Below are 14,117 nucleotides of genomic sequence, written 5' to 3'. Positions count from 1 at the left end.
ACACGACGTTATGCGACAGAATTGCCATCTAAAGTTCTAATATTTAACTACTAAACGAATACATCAACCAATTGTCAAATCAAACTTGCTAAAGTATCAAATTCATTTGATTCCCGCAATTAACTTTAAGTACCTACGTGTATGTGTTTGAGCGGTTTCAGTGTAGTGGTGCGATTCGATACCTCTCTGTTTTGAGAACGCGTCCTTAACTGGACCTAGTAGACCTAGAAGGCATAGCTAGTTTATATTTGGTCCTGGTATTGATAGAATATTATAGCTGTATTATAACGATACAATGGTTCCCGAAGCCAGTGAGGACATTCGTTTGTCTTTAATACAAAGGGCACCATCACCACAACACAAATACTAGCCGCGAAATGTAAACGGTGAAAGTTGTAACGAGTTCGTCAGAAATACCGATTGGTTCATTTCTAGACTTGTCTTTTCGTGAGGCCTCTGTTGGATACCAATGTACTAATAGTACTACAATGTGATAATGCACGCACGCACACACACACACAGTTCTCAACACACTACACAGCACGCGCAGGGCTCGTGCGAGTGACAGGTGACAGCACCGCCATGTCCGCTCGGGGCCTTGTTGACACTCGCGTCTGGGTGCATGCCTCGTTTCGAACGTTTGTACGTAGTTCGTAGTCCTTACTGCTTTAGCATAATATATACTGTGCCTATGTGTTACTTTAAAATCTCTAACTTTGCTAAATTTGTGTTAGCAATAGATACATTTTTATATCATACAAGTTGTCTCGCTAATAAGAGACGTTCAAAAATAAACTAAGAATGTATAAATTATCGTTTCAAGCAGATTAATAAAATGGTACTGGGATAAGTCATATTCGGCATGACATACAACATACATACATTACAGAAATCGAAGAAAAGTGAATATAAGGAGAATAGATTTGAAACGGGTACGATCATAAAACAAACAATACATTTCTTACTTTCCCTGCACATTGAAATATTATCTTGAGCGACATTTGAACCGTCCGTGGTTCTGAATCAGCATCATTACATTTTATAGCTCGTAAAATATACATAAAGCGCTCGCTACTGCCCGGGGAGAAAAACGAAGCCCGCTGAGCTTCTTGTGTCCTTTTGTTGCTTTTTCACATGGGTGGTAATTTTTGGAGTTTAATAAGTGATATTATTTTAACGTTTTTCAAACGTGAAGTGACGTTTAAACAAAATGGAATTTTTATTAATTAATCCAATCATGTTAAATATCTTTTTTTGGTGACTTGACTATTTTGTTATTAATTGGAGGTTTTTAATTACTATAAATTTTAAATTAAGAACTCTTTGGTATTTACCTCCAAATCAATACAGCTTTCCACGTGACTAAAGGATTTTAAGATGAAGGTGGCTAAGGACATGCAACGCACTTGTAAAATATATTGCATGTATGTGCAGAATGAGAAAGGTTTTAGGAGTTATTCTGCCATGTTGTGACATCATTCTAGATTCAGTTTTTATTAAAACAGTACAATCTCACTATCTTCCACTGCCGCAGTTTTACGATTATAATCCAGCTTATCGTTTTGATGCAACTAACAAAGATCAGCTTTCCTCGCAAACCGCGTAACGAGCCTGTTAGATTCTATCAAACAATACCAATTACGGAGACCACATGATCGATCCACTCCAAATCGTCAATGAGGCGGAACAGCTGATCAAATCAAATAGTTAAGATTTCTGATAGCCTAGTATCATGGCGTAGTGTGCAGAGGAATTGCGGTCCCGTCTATATTGCCTGTAATCAGCGAGAGCTCAATTGATTTAACGGTACCCGGCAACAACTGTGAATGGCAGTACATTAGCCAGGCGCGTGTCGGCGATCCCGTAGTTATTATTATTGTAAGGACACATGAATCATGTGACTTATCTACTTATAACCACATTTACCATTCTAAAGTCACCAGTGAGATGCTAAGCACAGGATATTGTTGGTATCTCTTAACTCATTGCTTTTTCTGCTACCTAAGATTGCAAAGTTCTGGATATTTAAGTACTTTGGTGTGAAAAATGAGGAATTGACGAATGTCATAGTGAAAAATGTTCGTAATATAGTTATTTAAAACAGCAGTATAGTAAAAAAAGTATTGCCGTTCAAATGTTAATTTTTAATTTATATAAGTAGTTGCAAAGTTATGGAAGAATTTCTGCAGTAACAAACTATATTATATTGAAATACACCATATGTATGCGTTGTTTCACGTCCGCTGTTCCGATTAATACTAAATCACTACTTACTCGATGACGGGTGATAAGTGGCACCTGTGAGGAGATATTTATCGTGGCTGTATTGCTTCTAGTAGGGTACCTTCTTATTTTAATTTGTATGGTTATTCTGTTTTTAATTATTTTGGCCTCCACTTTATGTTATTTACAATATTCCTATTGCCTTATATTGACAAGAGATATATAGAGAAACTGTTGAGCATTTTGCCTGTTCCTCGCAACACGATAAGTTTAACGACCCATATAGACCAGTGGTAAGTGAGCTTGCCCTCTGAGCATAGGACGTGTTCGAATACCGGTAGGTGCAAACATTTATATTATGATGAATATGAATATTAATATCTATTTTTGTATATATATCGTATTAAACATATATATGCACCCATAGTGCAGTCAATACCTATTTTGGGGAAAGATAATTTGTGTAAAAGATGTCAATATAATTTTTAGTATTAACGATTTCAGCGGTAGTTTCAAATTATGTAAGTGAAAATTAATTTAACTTAAAATATCCGGTTAACAACAAGCTATATGGACAACAACTATCAGCATCTAGGACACACGTTTAAATAATATATCCATATATAATATGTCAAATAAAATATATTATTATTATAAGAGATTTCCACCTATGTACTCCTCAAGATATCTCTGGAATAGTATGGTCAAAATTCTCATTATATAACATATGCAGTCGTAGTAATGCTACTTATAAAATCCACGTGGACCACAGCAGCCAGTTTATTAACACGCGAGATAATGTCCTCTCAATGACAATGGAACTTAATAGATGCTTTAATGTTGACAAAGTTTCTAATCGTTAAACAGTTATTTCTATTTTGCACGTGGCTATCTCTTTGACTTGCAATATCAAGTAAAAGCAGGTGTGTGTTGTTGTTACTAACACATTATCACCTCTCGACAATGTTGGTCAGGTACAAATCGAAATCACAGATTGGGTTCCTTACTATAGCCAATGCCGTAATAATAATTCCTTAAAATAATAATCCTTTATTTGCATATAAATATCAAATTGATTTGTCTCTTTGTAATAGAAACATAACAGGTTCCAGGATTCAGCCCGCGAAGAATTATAAGTACATTAAAGAATTTACGGGATTCCGGGAAACGCATGACCTACTGAACATATTTAATTTAAAGCTGCTGGAAAGAAAAAACACTTTATGTCGATATCTTTCATGTTTATTACGAAAAATTTCTTTTAATATTTCTAAATTAAAGGAAAATTATAAATTGTTCTAAAAAAAATTAAAAACATAATTTACTTAAAATCAACTGCTAATGGCCACTTAAGTGTAAATAAAGTAAACTCGATTGAAACACAAAGTAGGGATACTAACTTTTAAGAAAGGGCATATATTATAGTTTTTTCTGTAGTACATGAATGGTGACAACAGGTGTGACTACTGTATATAAATATGTTAATATTGAGGACTAAGCTATATGAGTAGATAATATAATGATGATAGAACTTCACTTACATGTAAGTTCGTTACAAAACTAATGTAATAACTAATGGACAGCATTGTATGTGATTTTTTAACAAATACAAAAACAGAAAACTGGCAGAATGTGAGCTGCCTCAGAGCGGGCGCCTGTTGGTTCCGCAGCGGTGATGGTCGGAAAGTGTCGAAAACAAAAGAAGACTAATTAGATAATTTTGATTAAATAAATGTTAATTGTCATAAAAGCCGAGTTGCAACAGCCATGCAGTCAGGGTAAAGTTAAACAATTGTAAAACAACATACAGAGACAGTCATCAGTGTGGTGAGTGGTGAGGACATCTGCAGCTCCGTCTCATAATCCAGATTAAACAAGTCAAATCCAGATTGTATTTCGTTCTCGACAATTTCCTTCTTCAAAAAGCAACCAAGCGTAAATAAATGTTAGTAACAGAATGTAAAGGAAATGATATGTGTCGGACTGTTCTAATGTTTGCTTGTGTTCTGGCCGTTCTTCTCATATAATCATAACCGAATTGGTGGTACTTTTTCACTTTCAATAAGTGATTTAATATCCTGTTTTGAATACACATATTTGAATTTGTTTGAAATACTCTAGCACTATCAACAAAAATATTTAAAAAGAAAAACAGAGAGACTTGATAATTATTATATTAATCTTTAAGAAAATAATTTTAATCTGGAGTTATAACGAGCCAAAAGTGCTGAGAACGTGAGTATGTAATGATATCTACTATTGTACCACTTAAGGATTTTAAAGATGTCTATTACAAGTGACACGCACAGGATACATGGTCACGGACCGTGTGACCCGCCTTGATTGTTGTGGAGTGATTCACGAGACACACCTGACTGTTATTTATTGTTAAACATATGAAACGATAATTAATACTTTGGTAACATATATCGCCTATGTTTAGTGGGAGTTAAATTCAATTTGAGTCACATATTTATTCCTTCTAAGACAATTGGGAAAAAATAATAATGTGGGCATGTGGCGCATCTGATGGTAACATACGACCGTGAACATCAGCACCACCTGAGGTCAGGAATATAAATATTAATAAATATTTATCTATCATAGCAGATACCAAGGTACTCACTACCACACCAAGTTCTAACTACACTATTAGCACAGCCCGCACATTGTATCACGCACTATGACATCTGACTGACTCTTTCCTTTAAAATAGACAAACTCAAAATTTCAACGCCTGATTTATCCTCTTAAGGTTATATTTTGTCGCAATATGTACAAATTTATTTGTAGCCATAAGACAGCAAGTATCTAAGTAATGTTATAAGTATCCATCGCTCGCTACCTGTAGCGGTGTGAAGGCCACCGAGGACGCGGTGCCAGCCACCTGCTGCCGCACGCTGGCTTCGCCGCCATAAGACAGCAAGTATCTAAGTAATGTTATAAGTATCCATCGCTCGCTACCTGTAGCGGTGTGAAGGCCACCGAGGACGCGGTGCCAGCCACCTGCCGCCGCACGCTGGCGGCGCCGCCATAAGACAGCAAGTATCTAAGTAATGTTATAAGTATCCATCGCTCGCTACCTGTAGCGGTGTGTAGGCCACCGAGGACGCGGTGCCAGCCACCTGCCGCCGCACGCTGGCGGCGCCGCCATAAGACAGCAAGTATCTAAGTAATGTTATAAGTATCCATCGCTCGCTACCTGTAGCGGTGTGAAGGCCACCGAGGACGCGGTGCCAGCCACCTGCTGCCGCACGCTGGCTTCGCCGCCACAAGACAGCAAGTATCTAAGTAATGTTATAAGTATCCATCGCTCGCTACCTGTAGCGGTGTGAAGGCCACCGAGGACGCGGTGCCAGCCACCTGCCGCCGCACGCTGGCGGCGCCGCCATAAGACAGCAAGTATCTAAGTAATGTTATAAGTATCCATCGCTCGCTACCTGTAGCGGTGTGTAGGCCACCGAGGACGCGGTGCCAGCCACCTGCCGCCGCACGCTGGCGGCGCCGCCATAAGACAGCAAGTATCTAAGTAATGTTATAAGTATCCATCGCTCGCTACCTGTAGCGGTGTGTAGGCCACCGAGGACGCGGTGCCAGCCACCTGCCGCCGCACGCTGGCGGCGCCGCCATAAGACAGCAAGTATCTAAGTAATGTTATAAGTATCCATCGCTCGCTACCTGTAGCGGTGTGAAGGCCACCGAGGACGCGGTGCCAGCCACCTGCTGCCGCACGCTGGCTTCGCCGCCATAAGACAGCAAGTATCTAAGTAATGTTATAAGTATCCATCGCTCGCTACCTGTAGCGGTGTGAAGGCCACCGAGGACGCGGTGCCAGCCACCTGCCGCCGCACGCTGGCGGCGCCGCCATAAGACAGCAAGTATCTAAGTAATGTTATAAGTATCCATCGCTCGCTACCTGTAGCGGTGTGAAGGCCACCGAGGACGCGGTGCCAGCCACCTGCCGCTGCACGCTGGCGGCGCCGCCATAAGACAGCAAGTATCTAAGTAATGTTATAAGTATCCATCGCTCGCTACCTGTAGCGGTGTGAAGGCCACCGAGGACGCGGTGCCAGCCACCTGCCGCCGCACGCTGGCTTCGCCGCCATAAGACAGCAAGTATCTAAGTAATGTTATAAGTATCCATCGCTCGCTACCTGTAGCGGTGTGAAGGCCACCGAGGACGCGGTGCCAGCCACCTGCCGCCACACGCTGGCGGCGCCGCCATAAGACAGCAAGTATCTAAGTAATGTTATAAGTATCCATCGCTCGCTACCTGTAGCGGTGTGAAGGCCACCGAGGACGCGGTGCCAGCCACCTGCTGCCGCACGCTGGCTTCGCCGCCATAAGACAGCAAGTATCTAAGTAATGTTATAAGTATCCATCGCTCGCTACCTGTAGCGGTGTGAAGGCCACCGAGGACGCGGTGCCAGCCACCTGCCGCCGCACGCTGGCGGCGCCGCCATAAGACAGCAAGTATCTAAGTAATGTTATAAGTATCCATCGCTCGCTACCTGTAGCGGTGTGAAGGCCACCGAGGACGCGGTGCCAGCCACCTGCTGCCGCACGCTGGCTTCGCCGCCATAAGACAGCAAGTATCTAAGTAATGTTATAAGTATCCATCGCTCGCTACCTGTAGCGGTGTGAAGGCCACCGAGGACGCGGTGCCAGCCACCTCCCGCCGCACGCTGGCGGCGCCGCCATAAGACAGCAAGTATCTAAGTAATGTTATAAGTATCCATCGCTCGCTACCTGTAGCGGTGTGAAGGCCACCGAGGACGCGGTGCCAGCCACCTGCCGCCGCACGCTGGCGGCGCCGCCATAAGACAGCAAGTATCTAAGTAATGTTATAAGTATCCATCGCTCGCTACCTGTAGCGGTGTGAAGGCCACCGAGGACGCGGTGCCAGCCACCTGCCGCCGCACGCTGGCGGCGCCGCCATAAGACAGCAAGTATCTAAGTAATGTTATAAGTATCCATCGCTCGCTACCTGTAGCGGTGTAAACGCCACCGAGGACGCGGTGCCAGCCACCTGCCGCCGCACGCTGGCGGCGCCGCCATAAGACAGCAAGTATCTAAGTAATGTTATAAGTATCCATCGCTCGCTACCTGTAGCGGTGTGAAGGCCACCGAGGACGCGGTGCCAGCCACCTGCCGCCGCACGCTAGCGGCGCCGCCATAAGACAGCAAGTATCTAAGTAATGTTATAAGTATCCATCGCTCGCTACCTGTAGCGGTGTGAAGGCCACCGAGGACGCGGTGCCAGCCACCTGCCGCCGCACGCTGGCGGCGCCGCCATAAGACAGCAAGTATCTAAGTAATGTTATAAGTATCCATCGCTCGCTACCTGTAGCGGTGTGAAGGCCACCGAGGACGCGGTGCCAGCCACCTGCCGCCGCACGCTGGTGGCGCCACCATACTGCTGCTGCTTCTGGAGATTCTTCTGCAGCGTCTTGCTGATCCTCACTTTGGTCTTCTCGTCGACCTGCGGCAGCCGGACGCGGCCCGTGCTGGACTTGCCAATGGTGCCTCGCGTGTAGCCCAGATCTTCTTGGTACGCGTCATCCTCAATCTGTCGGAACACAATATGATATTGAATATAATATTATATTGAAGACAACGGACACAGAGTGAATGTGGCAGGTGACGACGGCCTCGCCTAACAGAACGGTCGGTCGACAAATAATGTCATCATGTTCAGCCCACAGAGAAGATGGAAGAAGGTGCTTTTACTCAAATGGAATCGTTCTATAATTTTATGTTATTTTTTAAGTCAAATATTCGTTAGGCGCACTGTGTACTACATTTTGTAGGGATTGAATGAGAGAGAGCTCTCACGCTCAGCTATGTAACGAGCGAGATAAGGAACCCCAAAATACACAAATTAGCTTTGTCAACAAAATTAACAAACTAACTAAACACTGTATTATTACAAAAAGTTAAACATGTGCTGAACACTTGTTTTAAATAAGTTCAAAAAGCTTATATATTTAAACACGAGTTGAAGCTTGTCTAAGGTGTGTCTAACGGATACATCACAATATGGAATGTACCTATATTATATGATGACAGATAGATGACAGCTGACCAAAAATTGCGTTCCGTTCCTATAATTGTTCCTGTACACTTCAGTTTATGTTGTGCTTAACGACGTTTTAGTTAAACTATGTAGAACTTTAGACTATGATGTAATAAGGCAGAAACAAATGAACCCACTTAAAGTATCGTTAAATATCACGTTTATGATAAAAACCTTCGATTATGTTTCACTTATCTAAAAATAAACGATAATAATATTGTTGATCTGTGAATTGAGGTTAGTCGGAGCCGGTAATTGATAATAACCATTAACCGGCGTGTAACATTAACTCAGGTGCTTGTTTCTCATATTATTATTTATTTTAAAACAATATTCAACTGCCTGTATGTTCATTAATTTCTACACTTGTTACGTCATCTTTGCAGCCAATTAATTTGCTATAGTATGAAACTTAGATGTCGCAAAAATTTATCAGATTTTCAAGATAATTTGAGTCAGACTGTACCAATATTTTAATTGTACTATGTTGAAATATCTAGAATGTGCATTATTTGTATATTATCGGTAAACACTTTCCGTGTTACTAATAAACGCAAAGTAAACTTATTCCAAGTTTGAAATTTTACGGCCTTACCTTAACTTTATCGCTACAAATTTATATGACATAGAGAAGTAATTTTAAACTAGGAGTAACTTTACATTCCGTTTGTTAGGAAAATAGTTACGTCCTTACAAATAAACTTGGTATAAAGTTACACCTGAGAATAAACCAAGAATATGCTTGTTTTAGTTTATTCGGATGTTTCCCGCGTTTATTTGCATGGCTGCCTGACATTCGGAAAACTTCAGAATTATCTTATAATAGAAATAACTTATTATATGTATATGTGAGTAGAAGGTTCTTTTCTTTCATATTAGTACACAGAGCTTGAATGCCAATATTGTTGACTGTAATCTAAATTGGCGTAAGGAAAAAATAGCTACGTTAAAAGAGAGTCTAACAAATCTTTCTTTTATTAGACAGAGATTATTATTTTCGAATTGTTGTCATAATTTTCTTCTTCTTTCTGTAGTTATAAATATTGTTACGATTTAAAAACTTCAATTTAAGTTTAAATAAAATTTGCAACGCCTTTTTTATGTTATAAGGTTCGTCCATATACTGCCATATTTTATAGATATAGCGGTGGATGAGTGGAATTGTAAATAGTAAACGGAATGATTCTTGTTTCTTGCCACTGTCTTAAATAGAGCGGAACTCGGAGTGCGCCGGCGCGGGCGGTTAGCGCTAGACACGTTGCCATGGTTACGAACGTGACGGTTCCTAACTTTTTTACCAACGACACTTTTTTTTCTGACGTCACATCTGCTCTAATATATAAAATTCTCGTGTCACGGTGTGCGGGACCGAACTCCTCCGAAACGGCTTGACCGATTCTCATGAAATTTTGAGTGCATATTGGGTAGGTCTGAGAATCGGACAACATCTATTTTTCATCCCCCTAAATGTTAAGGGTGGTCCACACGAATTTTTTTTTTTTTAATTTTTGAATTTTTTTTTTTAAATTTGTTTGATTATGAGTCAGCATTAAAAAATACATACAACTTCAAATTTTCACCCATCTACGATCAACAGTTACTTTTGTATCGCGATTTTAATATCGGCAATACAACGTTTGCTGGGTCAGCTATAATATACATAAATTATGTGACACGTTGTTTGTCCGCGATGGACTCCTAAACTAATGAACGGACAATCAAAAATTACGAAATTTTGTTTTTTATTTACTTATAATTTACATACCTATGTTTTTTGTATTTGTACCTTGATTCATATTTTTTCATCGATATACAGAACATGACCTTAAGCAATGAGAGTGGCTCGATCGAACTTCTGATAGTCCCGTGGTCCCACACCGTGGCCCTTGTGTGAAAAGTATACAAATAAAAAATGTTTCACAATTGAGAGAAACTACAAGCAAAATGAAAGTGTACGCTCAAAGCTTCACAAGTGGTAGAAAAAGGATTTGAAGACTTAAGCCGAAGTGAATTGTGTACATGTAAAGAGTGCCTTAGATCGTGTTGTAAATAGTTTTAGTAATAAAAATATTCCTTGGAGTTTACATTGGAGGTGACCGAACTTTATAAGAGCTGACGACTGCTCAGACCCAAACCTTTGGACTATAAATTATCATTTATATCATTATTATAATCCTCTATAACAGAGAGATCTCGAAATTCGCTTGAAAAATAGATACGTGGCAAGAAAGATAAAAGGCCTGCATTGAAGCCAGAGGTAGTCATTTCCTAGGAAATTAGAAATAAGAATCCTTTTGTATTTATTTGAGACATCAATAAATTAAGTACAAAATATGTTTCATTAAGGTTACATACATCACGCCATAAATAATTATACCTAGTTTATAGCAATACTAAGTGGTTTCATTTAGTTATTATAAATTTTCGAACCGATTTTCCAAATTAAACTACAATGAAAGGAATACAATATTTAATTAATTAACTAATAAATATTTAACTTACTTATCAACACATCTTACTCTCTAATTATTAACAAGCATTATTTTAAAGTCTATAGTTTTATGTCTATAGTTTATTATTTTAAAGTCTATCCACAGAATGTAAACTAGTGTTATGTTATTTATTATTCTTCTTTCATATGATTTTGATCTATTTTGACGACAAAGCTTTAGTCACAAGGAGAGCAGGCCCGTTACACCAAAAAGATAAAATACAATCTTTTGAAAGTACAACTTTTTTTTATTAAATATTTAATTAAACACGAAGCTAAAATAATAAATACCTAATAATGTTAACATTGCATTAAATTGACGTAAGAACTATATTGTAAATGAAAGCTTTAAAGTTTTACTAGTAAATAATAGAAATTAAAAAAAAAAGAAAAAATATGAATCAAGGTACAAATACAAAAAACATAGGTATGTAAATTATAAGTAAATAAAAAACAAAATTTCGTAATTTTTGATTGTCCGTTCATTAGTTTAGGAGTCCATCGCGGACAAACAACGTGTCACATAATTTATATATATTATAGCTGACCCAGCAAACGTTGTATTGCCGATATTAAAATTGCGATACAAAAGTAACTGTTGATCGTAGATGGGTGAAAATTTGAAGTTGTATGTATCTTTTAATGCTGACTCATAATCAAACAAATTTAAAAAAAAAATTCAAAAATTATTAAAAAAAAAATCGTGTGGACCACCCTTAACATTTAGGGGGATGAAAAATAGATGTTGTCCGATTCTCAGACCTACCCAATATGCACTCAAAATTTCATGAGAATCGGTCAAGCCGTTTCGGAGGAGTTCGGTCCCGCACACCGTGACACGAGAATTTTATATATTAGAGCAGATGTGACGTCAGAAAAAAAAGTGTCGTTGGTAAAAAAGTTAGGAACCGTCACGTTCGTAACCATGGCAACGTGTCTAGCGCTAACCACCCGCGCCGGCGCACTCCGAGTTCCGCTCTATTTAAGACAGTGGCAAGAAACAAGAATCATTCCGTTTACTATTTACAATTCCACTCATCCACCGCCGAGCGTGACGTCACATTACGGCGACCACGGCCGCCAACATGTTGTTTATACTCAACAATTACAAACCGAACAAATGTAACCGTTTAGAGGAAGTGGAACATGGTAGGCTCAAATGTAATAAGATGATATATAAAAAAAACATTTTTAAAGTTTCGTACCTCATAAGGTAACTGCACCCTTACAGAATCACTTTATTGTTTGTCAGTCCGACTGTCCGTCTGTCCAGACTCAAAACCGAACATCATCTCGGGAACGCGGGGAGTATTCGAGTTGAAATTAAAACGATGTACTCAAGTCTACAGTCAGTACTCTTGGAGCTATTTAAAAATATAAAATAAAAGATACGACCGTAAATGTCGTATAGAAAAATATTTGGACAGTCAATATTTTCCATTGACCTATAACTATAAAATTTGGCAAGTAATACCGTTTATATTACTAGAATAGACTGAAAACTATACATTTATAATTATGTCTTAAGAACAGGGTTCTTAAAACAAGGAACGGAGGTTCAAATTTTGAATTAAGTTATTCGTGTCATGTGGGGTATCGTATGAAAGGGCTTCATTGGCAAAAGCTTTAACAGATTTTTATGATGTATTGTTTCCGATTTATTTTATTATAGTTATTTATGACGAATAATTAAAAAAAAACCTTTTCCTTTTTTTATAAGTATATAGGTAGGTACCTAATGATATGATGTACGGACACTTGGTGAGCAAGTCTGAGTGGCACTCGTGCGATTTTATTGATCTTAGAGTGACGAATTAGTCATTAGTGAATACCAGGCGATTACGACGAATTTAGCATAGATCGTCTTCAATACGCTGGGCCACATCTTCCCAGAGTTTTGTCAATGCTGTACAGCTTTTGTGTGAGTCTTAGTTTTATGCCGGACGAAATGATACGTACGGTAGTTGTGCCTATTGTAAAAAACAAATCCAGCGACCTGGCGGATAAAAACAACTATAGACCAATTTCATTGGCTACAGTCATCTCAAAGGTGTTTGACAGCATGCTTAATATACAGTCAAATAAGTTTATAAGGCCTCATGACAACCAGTTTGTATTTCAACCTGGATTGTCTGCCAAGAGTGCTATATTGTATGTTAAGCATGCTGTATGCTAAGCGTAAGACTCCAGTTTATGCCTGATTTCTTGACTTGTCGAAGGCATTTGATATGATATCTTATGGCGAAAAATTAAAGAAGTTGAAATACCTTCAGAACTGACCAATAATTTTAAAATTTGGTATGGAAACCAGGTCAACAATGTCCGATGGGCAGGAGTCTTGTCACGTCCATACGGGTTGGAGTGCGGGGTGAGGCGGGGAGGATTGAGCTCACCAACGCTCTTAGAGCTCTGTTCAAACTGAGGCGTATAACGCGCGGGAAGGAAGTCACTCGCGCCGATTATGTCAGCTAACTTGTATGGACGTCTTCAAATTGACGCGAGTAGTCGCTCAAGTTGAAGCGAAACAAAAGCGGGGCGCCCGGCGGGATTTCTCCACTGAAGAACCAAAACTGACACGCGGGAAGTCCGTCAGTTTGAGAGGCTAAGCGAGCGAGCGAATTACGCTAAAATGCGTCCCTCTTCCCGCGCGTTATTCGCCTCAGTTTGAACAGAGCTTTAACCTATATGTGAACGATTTGATTAACGAGCTCAGTTACGCTAGGGTCGGCTGCTTCAAGGAGCTTGTGTCTGTGAGAGGGTATTTACATTTAAATATATTGGTCCTATGTTGACTTCCAACCTCAGGGACGACACTGATATCGAGAGAGAACGGAGGGCGTTGTCGGTGAGAGCGAATATGCTGGCTCGCAGGATCGTGTGTTGCCCGAACAGCGTCAAGATCACGCTGTTCAGAGTCTTCTGTACAACCTTCTACACGTGCAACCTGTGGGCCAAGTCCACTCAAAAATTCTACTAAGCTCTTCGTGTTCAACATAGCATTGCTTTCAGGGTGCTGATGCAGCTGCTCCGATTTTTTAACGCATCAGGGATGTTTGCGGAAGCACGCTTTGACTGTTTTTATGCGACTATGCGCAAAAGATGTGGATCCCTGGTGTTTAGGCCACATATTGTGGGTGCACATAGAGTTGAACTAATTCCTTCTCTTTCCTACCTGCACCCTCTCCCTCCCACTTACGGAGTAGCGCGAGCGCAGCTGGTCGTTGCGTTCCGCGAGGAGTTATAAGTATTGAACTTGTCAACGCCGTGATAACTTATTAATGCGTCTCCTTACGTGTAATCTCGTGATCAAATGTCTTGTGATGCCTA

General features: G+C 40.0%; 1 protein-coding gene across 2 annotated transcripts in view; it reads right to left on the bottom strand.

The window, feature by feature from the left end:
- The window catches only part of LOC126966292 (U4/U6 small nuclear ribonucleoprotein Prp31), a 39,132-nt gene that overhangs the window by 13,196 nt on the left and 11,819 nt on the right, over positions 1-14,117 (bottom strand). For both annotated transcript variants that reach the window (XM_050810279.1, XM_050810276.1), the window contains exon 8: positions 7,568-7,792. In XM_050810279.1, the coding sequence (XP_050666236.1) occupies positions 7,568-7,792 (225 nt within the window). The remainder of the gene's footprint in view (positions 1-7,567; positions 7,793-14,117) is intronic.

The sequence above is a fragment of the Leptidea sinapis genome, chromosome 1 (genome assembly GCF_905404315.1).
Source record: "Leptidea sinapis chromosome 1, ilLepSina1.1, whole genome shotgun sequence".
In the NCBI taxonomy this organism is placed as follows: domain Eukaryota; kingdom Metazoa; phylum Arthropoda; class Insecta; order Lepidoptera; family Pieridae; genus Leptidea; species Leptidea sinapis.
This window is presented reverse-complemented; position numbering and strand designations above follow the sequence as displayed.